Source organism: Thermobia domestica, chromosome 8, assembly GCF_964235325.1.
Source record: "Thermobia domestica chromosome 8, izTheDome1.hap1.1, whole genome shotgun sequence".
In the NCBI taxonomy this organism is placed as follows: Eukaryota; Metazoa; Arthropoda; class Insecta; order Zygentoma; family Lepismatidae; genus Thermobia; species Thermobia domestica.
In genome coordinates, this window is record NC_137461.1 from 172,040,162 (window position 1) to 172,053,276 (window position 13,115).

Genomic DNA, 13,115 nt, shown 5'->3' on the forward strand with positions numbered 1-13,115 from the left:
TCGCGAGGATGGTTCTGTACACCGTACAGGAACGCGTGTTCATTGTTAAGAAATATTGGATATCGGGATCGTATCAGACAGTTCAACGTGAATTTTGCCGTGAATTTGGATGCTGTAAAGGACCATCGAAATCATCAATACATCATTTGGTGAACAAGTTCGAAACAACAGGAACGTTGCTTACGGGACATGGAAGCGCGCATCCACGGATGTCCGAGGAGACAGTACAGAATGTGCGGCAACGTCTTTTGCAGTCCCCTAAGAAGAGCCTGCGTCGATTATCAGAAGAGGTAAAGATGTCAAAGTCAACTGTGCAAAGAGCCGCCAAAAGAGCCAAGCTGTTTCCATATCGCGTTACAGTCGTCCAGGAGTTGAAGACTACAGATTGGGAAGAGCGCGTGATGTATTGTCGTTGGTTGCAAGCTTTGTTGCATGACAATCCAGGAATCCTAGACTATACTTGGTTCACAGATGAAGCTTGATTCCATCTCTCCGGTTATGTGAACTCGCAGAATACTCGAGTGTGGGCCGCCGAAAATCCGCATGTGTACCATGAGATTCCACTTCATCCCTTGAAGGTGGGAGTTTGGTGTGCAATTTCCCGATAGCGTATCATTGGACCCATCTTCTTTGAAGATACAGTAAACACACAAGTTTACTTACACATCTTCAGTGAATTTGTGAATCAGCTGGACGATCAAGAACTGTGTCGCGGTTATTTCCAACAAGACGGAGCAACATGCCATACTTCCAACGTGGCCATAGCAGAAATTGAGTCCTTTTTTGGTGACAGGATAATCTCCAAAGGATTATGGCCGCCAAGATCCCCGGATTTGACATTACCTGATTTCTTCTTATGGGGTTTTCTTAAAGGTTGTGTCTACAGAAATAACCCACGATCACTGCAAGAGTTGCGAAACAACATTGAGAACGCGATTCATGAGATCACACCGGAGACTCTACATCGGATTTTTCACAATATGAAACGCCGTGTACTACAAACATGTCTTGACGTCCAGGGAGGACACTTTCAGCACCTGCTGTGACGGTCATGTATTCAGCATGAAACAAGGTACGTGTATTGTGAATTTCATTTTCGTATGTATATTTGTTCGGAAATTATAACGTTTTTTTCGGGTTCGAAAGCTAGTGGGACGCACTGTATTTTGTTCAATTGCCCGTTGGTGTTTACTAAGAAATTTACTCTTCCTCCAAAATTAGTTGCTTTGCAAGTGCAATCGCATTAGGAAATGTTTTTATAGGTCAATAATAACTCGCTAAGAAACCTTTTATGGTTTAGTTTATGTGATATGTCACGGAGGTGTTAGAATTATTACGCAAGATTAATTTCTACTTTTCAAAAACATAATTTAAGATTGGTTCGGATTCTTGTTGTTCCCTTTGTCTTATTCGATTTTCTAAAACTTGTGGAATGATATCTTGAAACGCATCGATGATTTTTCGCTTTATTTGCAGATGTGTTAAATTATGATATTTAGTGATAAACTGCAATGAGAACAAAACTGACCAGGCTGCATTTCCAAACAGTTTGGCAAATTATATCGCTTCTGTACATCTTTCAAATTGTGCAGAATTCCATAATCTTCGTATATGTCGAAGAGTTTGTTAACATCCTCATGAAGTCTACCGTAATAAATAGGCGTCTTTACTAGTTGATTTAGGAAGGGAGGAATAATCTATTCTCCATTATTATCATGATTTTCAGTCTACAGGTACTGAGTGCGGAGATCTAAATCACGAATTCACTATTTTAAGTTAAAAAAAAAAGTCTTATATCATTATACAGGGTGTTTCAAAATGAATATCGGGGTTTTAAGGCTTTGTAGTATTTATGCAAAGGATGTGCAATTAGAAGTAATACATCAAATGAAAGAGCAACTCAAACAGTTTTTGCTACAAGTGTTCAATATGAACACCATTCGTCACATGGCACACATCGAGTCGATAGGCTAGAAAGACCCTAAACTTTCTGCCGGGATGTGGCATAAAACATTCAATTTGGGGGAGTATCGTTGCAATTGTACCATCTCGTGAGGATTTGCTGACCTTCAGATGCAAACATTATGAGTGTTCACATCGCTACTTAGGTGATATATCGATTCATCATTGAAGACGACACGATCCAGAAAGATCATCATTATTCAGCAACATATGCAAAGTTGCCACGTAAACCGTTGTCTGCAGACTTTAGAAGTTGTAACAACTGGAAACCTTAAGGACGTAGATTTAAACGTCTCCTTAAAATTATCCGCACAGACAGTTGCACTTTAACTACAGATTCAGTCTTTGCAAAATGTAAAACAAAAAGCTTTCTGCTTACTAGTCGCCATCTTTGTACTAGCGCTTTCTAACGGCAAACAGAGGAAACAATGCATGCGCAGCGCATGCGTGCGTATAAAACTGTTTGAGTTGCTCTTTCATTTGATGTATTATTATGATTATAAATGAATTGTAACAAATACTACAAAGCCTTAAAACCCCGATATTGATTTTGAAACAACACACAAAAACAGTTATATATACGTACAACAACATACATATATACCAAAAATCTAAAAATATATTCACAATTCTCGTATTTTATAAGACAAAAAAAGTATATACTGTATTTTCCGTGGAGGAAAAGAATTTTTGGAATGAGACAACTTTACGTTGAAAAAACGGTACGGCTAAAGGAGTGAATGAAAATAAGAATAAAATTAAATTACTCTTATATGGGCTTTATGATCATAGAATGGGAGAGCAGGGAGGGTTGATAATTAAAATTGTACTTGCACTCAAAATTTGACAGTATAAACATCAAATATCGAGAGGCACTGAAAAAATCGAAACACAGGATTGACACCATGTGGAGGAAGGGAATGTCAGTTAAATTAATTTAGATGATTACTTCAAAATTACTACAAAATGACTCAAGTAAGGGATGTAATTGGGTATAGAAGCTGACAGTCACCACATAACTTAAATCAAGAGGGTTAACCTTAGTTTGCATAAATGAAACTAAACGATTACAAAATGATGAAATACAAACTAAGGTAGAAGGTAAAAGAGGATAAATGAAAGAAAGTAATTTCTCTTTAAGATTGGATAAAACACTCTCCTTATTTTATCCTGCTGTCCTTCGATGTTACTTCGTTGTCCCAAAACAGTGGCGATGATTCTCACAAACTGCTACTCAATTGTCCTGGCTCAAATGCAATGAAAACAAAGATGATTTTGACAATTGGACCTCCTGTTCCATAAAAAAGCTAGAGCTCAGTTTAAAGGGTGACAATTCGATGGTAAGCTGGACTTAGTCTCACAGACTGTTTCTGCAGTATTAAATTCCACAGGTCCTGATTGGCAATTAGGCCTGGGGACAACGTCTTTCCTTCAAAATGATTGATGTGGTGTTGCACTCAGAAGGTGATGCTGTCCGTTATCACACTCCGCAGGCACGGGTCTGTTGAAACTATATTATACAGAGAGAACGATGACGTGTCGGTCGTCTATCTTTCAAAGGTCTGTGCTTGCTGAAACAGATGTGTAATTGAAACGAATGTCGAATGATGAAAAAGAAATTTATTCTGTTACTTTATTGTTTTTTCTTTACAAGATGATGAAATGATTTAAACAGTTTCATAAGTACTTCGCCTGAAAATGTACTAGAAAGATAAAGAGAAAATGAGATTGGGGTAGTAAATTTAAAGTGATTTACTATTGCTGCTACTACTAATAATACCAATAGTAATAATAAAATCTTTAAAGCTAATTAGAATTTAGTAATAATGTAGGCAGATAATCGAGAGTATAATTGTGGTAACTGCAGAATAAAAGCAAGGACAAGAATGACGAAAAAAGCAATTAGGACGAAGAAGAGTATATTTTGTAGGTACTTAAAAAAATAGTTTAATAAAGACACTAAAATGTGCTTCGTGTGAAATGTTGTATATGGGACAGAAGAATGGAGATTACGCGAAAGCAATGAAAAAAGACTGCAAGCTTTCGAAATATGGGTATAGAGAAGAATGGAGAAAATTAGCTGGGTCGAGCGGAAAACGAATGAGAGAATGCTGAAAATGGTGGGGAAGAAAAGATCATTTGAAGATATAATTAAAAAGATGAAGAGGAACCGATGGAACATTGACTGAGAGGGAACAGTACTATGAGGGACATGCTAGAATGTGTGGGGGTAGGAATAGAGAGGGAGAAGACGAAAGAGGCTACAGTTGATGAACAGTATTAGAACAGACAAATCGTATGCGAAGAGAAGAAAGTAAGCTGAATACCATGCTGCATGAAAGCTTTTCAGTTGCGGCAAGTGACGTGCCAATTACCACTGTAATGATGAATATTAGGCCTAGAGAAGAAAATGTTTGCGCATCTTGATATCTTGGTATAATAGGTAATGGAAACGGGGCTTCCACCAATTAATAATAATGAGTAAACGCGGGGCGTAAGAAACGCCAGTGTCTCCAGCTCTAATATAGGCGTAAAAAAACTTAGCTCTACTCACTGTGTTCTGGGGTTCTTAGCCAAATCCGAACTTAGCCTGACTTAATAAATTTATTATCCTATCGATCTTAAAATCGAATTATCGGCCCAGCAATGTTCTGTAAGAACTGAGAAATCGGTACAGTCGTGTCCTAGATTGCGTCTTTTCCTCTGGCTGAAATCATATATTGTACCTCGGCCAAGTTGAAGTAAACAAGGTATGCATGACGAACAGAAACAACAAACTATTTACCTGTGAAACCTTTGAACCCTATGTTAGAGGGTGCGAGATTGTATTAGTACAATAACAGACTTCGTCTACTGCAGATTTAGTTAAAAGAAATTTATTGGTTTTAAAAAGAAAATACTTTCACGAGGTATACAAATCAGTTGCTAGTAACTCTCTTGAGATTTAACTTTTTTCCCAACAGTTTTACAAGAGGAAATCATATGAGTTTTCAATGGAAACAGAAAAAAAAAATCAACAATCTATATATATAAAAGAGAACGCACAAATCCTTTGTTCCCTCATCACGCTAATACGGCTGAACCAATTTCTTTCATTTTTGGGGGGTTATTATGATTTGGACCCTAGATGGTTTTTATCATATCACTTTAATTTTCAATTACCAGTGTCTTGAGATAATTGACCATTCAAGTGTCCATAACGTACAAATCCTTTGTTAGTTCATCATAGGTAAAAATAAACGTATTTATATGCAACCCACATGACCGTGTCACTCGGCGGGTTAACATAAATGACAGGCGATATAATGTTAACATGGTTTTTATCATATCAATTGAAAGCGAAAAAGTAAAAATTATCTAATTAACAAGGTTTATTGCGTTCCGGGGTGACCCCAGCGAAGCGGGGTGAACGCTGCTAGTTACTTATAGAATGGATCTCTCATTCTCCAATCCAGGAAAAAAATATTAAACATCTGTTTCAACCATTTGTCTGTACTATTACTTTCAGATCTAACAACTCTTGAATGGTATTAACTTATTCATATGAAGTGGCATTAGTTTATTAGTAATCTATAATCACGACCAATCAATAGATTAAAAGCTAAAAATTCAGAAATTACCTTAAAATAACATTTAAATCTAAAATAAAATCCTACTCCAGTCAAGTGATATGGCACATTATTATTCAGAAATCTCAAAAGGGCAGTTAAAAAGTTGTAAGTCCGTGAGAAAATGCAAATCTTAAAAACAGAGAAAGATCCTATCATAATGTGCTTAAAATAAATTTAAAGAATTATGGAATTGAGTTTTGAATTAATTTCGGTTAATGTTGTAAAATAAATTAGGACGGGAGAGAAAATGAAATGGGTTCCCCGCCTACAACTCACTTCTTTTGCCATTCATCGCTTCAGAAACTGTCACCGTGGTCTAGTTAAACACTGTATCGACCAACCTCACCGGCCATCAGCTGAGGCACGACTCGGATTCCTTGCTCTTTCAAACCCCCATGAGTATCACTTTAAAGGACTTAGCAAAAAGGCATTCTTACTGAATTGTGAGAACGATGCTTTCCAAGATATTGGCTATCCGAGAAGCAAGCCAGCAAGATCAGCGCGAAATCACCGCACTCCGCTTAAATACTTGATCATTATTTACAACATTCCTTACCTTCTATTGAGTAAGGGTCCCTTCGTCACTTACGTAGTTCCATTCACTATTTATACAATTCTGAAAGTGATGCCTCCTTCGCTCTACCCTTCATCACACGCGAAACCGCAAAGTTGTTTTCTCAGTTCATTTAACTCGCGAAAGGGTCTGCTAAATACTGACGAAGCAAAAGAATACGGTCATGTTTTTTCTTCCCTGTATGAATCCTCGTCAAGCAAACACCTATAATTCCCTCAGAATCTGTTAATTAAAGATTCAGAAAGTCTACAGATGCCTTCCCTAGACTGAAAAGCTCAGTAATTAGGCATAATTCATTGCTCAGCTTTTTAAAGAAACTTTTACTTTCATCAACACCTCTTTCCCCACATGTCGGAGAATAGCGACAGACTTTTACCCCTAAGCTCACCCTTCTCGAGTTATTTTCCCCTTAATAAACCAAGTTGTACACTTCTCACGATTACAGAGTTTGCAAGTATATATTTCATCTCACTGCTAGAGACTCTTTCATTCGTGCAGAGTTTGCAGTGTATATTTCACCCCAATACCAGGGACTCGTTCATTCGTACAGAGTTTTCAGAGTTTATCTCAGAGGAGGGGCTACGGGCGTCTGCACCGCTGGCATCCTAATACAAAATCTGAAGAAAATCAATCCGACCTTGTCTTCATTCATTGTTCTCATAGTCCATACGGAAAGAAAAATAAAAAGAGAGAGAGATAGATAGATAGAATAGATAGATAGATAGAGAGAGAGAGAGAGAGAGAGAGAGAGAGAGGGAAAAACGAAAAATGCAGTAATCTACTTTTGATATTCTTGCCCTTGATGATAACTCTACATTCACGAAAGAGTAATCTGGATATTTATATCGTTTATCTGCACGCTGTACATCTCTTCTTTTATCGTCTATCTGGTGGTATTTACGAACACTCTTATATGGTATTTGAAATCTGAATCAAAAGTATCCTTCTGGAATGCCATTGAGCTGCTTGGCAGAGAATGAGCCATTTTTTCCCTATGTACTTGGTTTTCCAAAATAAATCTCCAGTTGTGAAATATGATAATAATAATAATAATAATTACAAACGTTTTCCCATTGTTGGCAATACAAAACTTCTTTGTGGCTATTTGGTTAGCGTACCCGTCTTGAGCGTGAAAGACCTGGGATCGATTGCTGGTGGGAATTAATGTGGTTCGGATCCCACGTTAAGCTGCAGGTTAAAGTCTCATATAGCCTTGCTACTAAACGAGATGTTATATACCAGTTCAGCCAACCCATTTGCGGCGAGTCACTTCTCGCAAATTGTTGAGCTTCTGTGAATAAAACCAAAGAACGAGCCTATTTGTCTTGGCGTAAGAATTATTTGCTTTAATTCTCTCCAATTAAGTTATCATACTTACAACTTTTAAAGTAGTTTTTTATTCTCAAATAAAATATTAATGAATTTTGTTTCCGTTATTAAAAGTTATTTAAAATATTATTATTTTCTTTGTACTATTTCTCATGTTCATTGACTTTTCATTCTTCTCACCCAAACTTTTAATTATTTTTTAAATTTCCTTTTAAATAGTATTTTGTTCCTTTTCCGTAATGTATGTGTGTCGTTTTTCACACAATACAGTACTTCACACGGAATATCAATGCGTTTTTGTTCAAAATGTATTAAAGATATACATAAAAACTTTTTTAAAAATATTAACCGACTGAAAAGCGAAAAAATAGGAAATAATAAAAAGACTAAAAAGAAGAAAGTAATAAAAACGTTAAAGAGCAGAAAATAATAAGTGCTTAAAAGCTGAAAATAATTTATTATCTTCAAAATCAATTTGGAATCTGTCGCAATCTAGCCATATTAATGTCTCGTAAAATTGCCATTCAAACTGATTTTTTATTAGATATTAATTTGTTCGGCTTGGCACAGATTTCAGATTTTTCTTATAGAAAATGGTAATGTATTATTTTCGGGTTTTAAGCGCTTATTATTATTATTATTATTATTATTATTATTATTATTATTATTATTATTATTATTATTATTATTATTATTATTATTATTATTTGCATCTTAACACTTTTATTTATTTCTGTTTTAGCACATTTGTTGAAGTCGGTTAATATTGTTTTTTAAATAAGTTTTTATTTTCTGCTTTTTAGCGCATTCTTGAAGTCGGTTATTTTTCTTTTAATTGCATTTGTTTTTTTCAGTTTTTCGTGACCCCCCAGTAGTTTAGTGAGATACTTAAGCTAAAGATAGGACACTAAATTCCTATGAAATGGGTCGGCATACGGTACACGCGTTACCATATAGGAAAATCGGTCGACGCGTTATGGAATTACACGTAAAGTGTAATACACGTGAACAGACACATGGTATTAACACTATCATCCGTTGAGAAGTTTCATGGTCTATTTCTAAAGACTTTCTTTATTTCATGATAAAATTTTTATGGAACCTTCGAGAAAGTGCTCTGAAACTAAAAAAAGAGTAATCAAAATCTGTACATTCATGTTGTAATTATACGTCCTTGGTTCGATCCCAGCTCACGCGAAATGAACTTTGTGGTATACAAACACCGTGTGCGTGGGGTTTTCTCAGGGTTTTTCGTTTCTCATTATTTAGCCTAACCAGCATAACCGTGGGACGTAAACCTTAGATTTGTTTTTTCGTCGTGACATTCGTACTTCTTTCCAATAATCATTGCTTCAATTTTTTTAATATTTGCTTTTTATTTTGATGTATACTTCAGTATATACTGCACACATTTCAAGGTTCTATACACACTCTTTCATACCGAGTATAGGTCATCTAATTTTTTTTCTAATTAATTAATTGATTGATTGGTTATTTATAATCCAGTGTTGGTTTTCAGCAGCGACGCAATATGAAATAGGACGTACTTCTTAAGCTGAGATTCAAATTTATATTCAAGACAAATACCCGTGCCGGAATTCAAATACGAGAGCTTTCGAACGGAAACCACGTACATTAGTTATTTAGTTTCGATTATTTTTAAAATTGTGTTGTGAATGAACTGAACGATAACTGTAAACTCACTGCTTTTATTTCACTCAAAACATAATGAATGGATGATACTTGTGTCACTGTGTATCAACAGTTTAAACCTGTTGGTCATATTTGTGGAATGAAAATTGAAATCTTCGAGTTTTACGTCCCAGAGTATGCCTTATGCCTATGCCGGCCGGCTAGGCTAAAGAAGACCATGATGATGAGAAATAAATGAAATGGTGGAATCAAAGTGGGAGGAAACGGGAGAACCCCGAGGAAACCCACGCACACGGTGTTTGTCCACCGCAAAGTTCACTTGGCGCGAGCTGAGATCGAACCAGGGACCCCAAGCACCAGGGAGGTGAACGCTTTACCACTGAGCCACAGTGGTAAACCCTTTGGTCATATTTGTATTTACCTTTATATCCTATACTTGCCGAAATAGAAACGGTATTCGGTACTTTTAATATAGGTTTGTAGACATTAAGATAAGGTGCCTTACAGATATGGAACCTAAACGGCTGATGCGATTGAAAAAATCAAAATTTTAGATTGAAAAACCACATATTATACGTGTCAACAACTTCCTTCTCTTTCCATTTTTCATATCTCTGCTCGTAACGAAGTTGGACTAACCCCCGAACTTTTGATACACTTGGTATTTTTAATTTAAGTATGTTGTTGGGTATCTTTATGGTTGAAGAATATGTTGAAGAATATCATGAAAAAGTGGCCCTTAATTTCGCATTTTGCGATGTTGATATTCTACATAAGTATATAAAAATAATGTGTTTGAAGTGTTAACTCTTTGTTTGCAGGAAGATGAAGATAGAAAATAACAAGATGAATATGGTCGAATGAGGAAATTATGTTACCTGAGACAGAAAATCCTGGAACAAATGAGGCATATCCTCTTCATGTTGATGCTAGTAGTATTCCTAACATTCCCGACAGTCCTTATAAGAAGGGAAACTTGAAAACTTTTGATGATATTGATGCTTATCTTCAAGTGGGGAAGAGAAAAGAGGTAATTAATTATAAATAAATACTGTTTCTTTCGTTGTTACTGTTTCTTGTAAGCTAAAATAGAATATACGATTACAAACAGTTCATAGGCAGCAAGAAGATCGTTACTTAAGACCTTACAGGTTAGAATCTGACGCGGATCACCTCATAGCTCATACTGCCACGTGCCCGTTCGTCCATTATCTAAGGAGAATTGCATCATAGTAATCATTACAATTTTATTATTTTTTATTTTTTTTTTTTACTAGTTGAAAAGCTGGTTCTTGGCACGGGGAGAATAGGTTTATGGAAATTATTTAAATTCCCTTCCACTTAGGATACGGATGTCACAGAAATAGTAATGATAAAAATTCATACAATACTCTATTATTGTCATAAATTTTGAAACATTCTTCCCTAGAGTACGCCTTTTAACCAAAGCAACATGATTAAATCCCAGCTTGAGATGGGTAGTAACGAAAGTCGTTTCAAAGGGGTTAGCCATTTTTCCCATCCTAGAAATTATGGATTCGACGTTAATATTAGTTATTTTGGACGTTGTTTTTTACTCTTTCTCAACCTACATGCTGATAAGAGCTGAACTTGAACTTCAACGGTATTGGGGACGTCACTATTTGTCTCAGCGACCCGAAAAGTATGGATTCGACACTCATATTGCTCGTTTACGATTATGTTTAAATGCTTCCCCCTTCCCGCACCCTAGGGTTGCTAGGAGTCGTTTATCCGACTAGGGTTTATCTTCCGAGCTAAACGGCATCGGAATGTGTCACTATTAATCTCAGCGATCCCTAAAACTATTGTTCTACACTAATGTCGGTCATTTTTATTTATTTATTTTTTTACATGTCACCCTTACCCCATAGGGGTGATACGGATGTCTTACCCTCACAGTATCTTTTTTTTTTTTTTTTTCAGATTGTAAGTCAAATTAGTACAAAGTTAGGGAAATCGCTTCAGGCATTTCAAAATTATGCTGAAACATACATACATTTATATGTAAAGTACCCCGAACCCCATAAAACAAAAGTTTTACAATTAAAACTCGAGGACACGTATCCATATTTTAAATGATGTGTTTATATACCGAGTTTCATGTTTCTAGCTTGACAGGTTCGTGAGATACTAAATTTTTCACATAAAATATCATCTCCTGGTTCCCCGCTTGGAATATACGTTTTAATCAAGTAATGTGATAAAATCCAAGTTTGAAGTAAGTGAAAATTATATTAAAAAACTATTTCAATCGGTTCAGCTGTTTTCCCGTGATTCGATCACAAATATAATATAATCAATTTAATTTGTATATAATAGATTATTTTCTATTTATTTATTTTTGCAATACATATATTTATTATGCCACAATCATCTTTGCCGCCTTTCCGAATGAAGTAGGTTGTGGTTATGTTAGACGAAACATAGAGAAGGAAGCTTTCTGGCTCTGACTATGGACGTACGAATCGTTGCTTTAACATTATCTCAATCTTGAAAACTATAGGAGCTGACAGGAATACTATGATTAATTTCATTGACAATAGTCACAGTGATGTTAAGACCTGACGTATTTTGCGCTGCTTTGGACAGTCTTGTAAACAGAAGAACTAGGGATTAAAGTAACTGACATTAGGTTCTGTTTGAAGTAGTTATAGAGAAGATGGTTGATCGGTGGTCAGGATCAACAGTTGGAGGTGTGATTACAGTTTGACCTGATGACCTGTATTATGATTCGAAGTTTTGTAACAACCTCACCATAAACAACCACAACAACCACAATGTGAGAGTTATATTGAAAGCAATATACTTCAGCAATTCAATTCTATTATTGAGAACAAACCAAACCAAACCACTTGTCGTAACGGCCCATTTGTAGACCTGAGCCGCTCCACGCGATCTGTTAGCGACTGGTTGAACTACATCCAACCTAGCGACGAACGCATGGCCAGCGTGCCGCGTCATCCTATCGCTAACCGGCGTATCGGGAGCTTTCTAGACCTAGCGGGCGTCACGTTATTTATGCATGTAACTTCCCAGTTTTGCCTCACGAGGCTGGGTTGAAGCCGAAAAGTGGGGAAGCACCGGCTGGTAATCGAACCAGGGACCACGTGGACATGAATCCAACGCTTTGATCACTAGACTACGGTATTCCCGGATTGTAGAGAACATAGTATAAAGAAACTTATACTAAGTGGACTATACACAAAAACAATGCGGGAATCATTGAATCCAATGTATCCACAGTTCAATTGATTGTATTTTAGATACTCATAACAGCTACATACTTACTTTAATTGTTGTAGGTTAACAAAGTTGAAAAATAAAATAACAGAAAAAATTAACAAGCACATCTCAGGTTTACACAGTATTCCATCATCTTTTAGAATGTCATCTCTTTCTTCCCGCTTCTCTGACGATGCACCGCCCTTCGGTCCAGAACCCAGGCGTAAAATGAAGTTTCAGAACCCTCATATCATACGAATTTTTATTCATTTTGTCTGCATATGTACTCTCATTGGCTGGAGCATTATCATGACATGTGACAGTACGTTATCACAGTAGTTCACACGGATGAGGTTCAAACGAGAATAAAGAGTGCATTGTAACGTTAAATGAAAGAAAACGCAGAAAAGAAACGAAATGCACTTCTTTAAGTCCAATGCATAAAATAAAATGAATATTCTCAAAATTAGTTCATAATAAAGATCACTATACCTGGATTTTCCCATAACTCTGGATGTTGTCCCATCCTAATATATCTTACAACGTGTTGCTTGGAGTTCCAAATCGTTAAAATTATTCTTGTATATTCCATACAAAATTGTTGTAATAGCCGCATCAGTATTTACTTCGAACTGCAAGGCCTTTCTACCTATATCAACCCATATCCGACAGTTCTCAGACTGATTTCTATCTCCCGCTATTGATGTAATAGAATCCAACCGTAAAAAAATTAATGCTTGTTC

At 36.2% G+C, this 13,115-nt stretch overlaps 1 protein-coding gene across 8 annotated transcripts in view; it reads left to right on the forward strand.

The window, feature by feature from the left end:
- The window catches only part of sky (GTPase-activating protein skywalker), a 493,757-nt gene that overhangs the window by 95,361 nt on the left and 385,281 nt on the right, over positions 1 to 13,115 (forward strand). For all 8 annotated transcript variants that reach the window (XM_081769280.1, XM_081769272.1, XM_081769271.1 and 5 more), the window contains one exon: positions 9,951 to 10,159. In XM_081769280.1, the coding sequence (XP_081625406.1) occupies positions 10,001 to 10,159 (159 nt within the window). In that variant the 5' untranslated portion in view covers positions 9,951 to 10,000. The remainder of the gene's footprint in view (positions 1 to 9,950; positions 10,160 to 13,115) is intronic.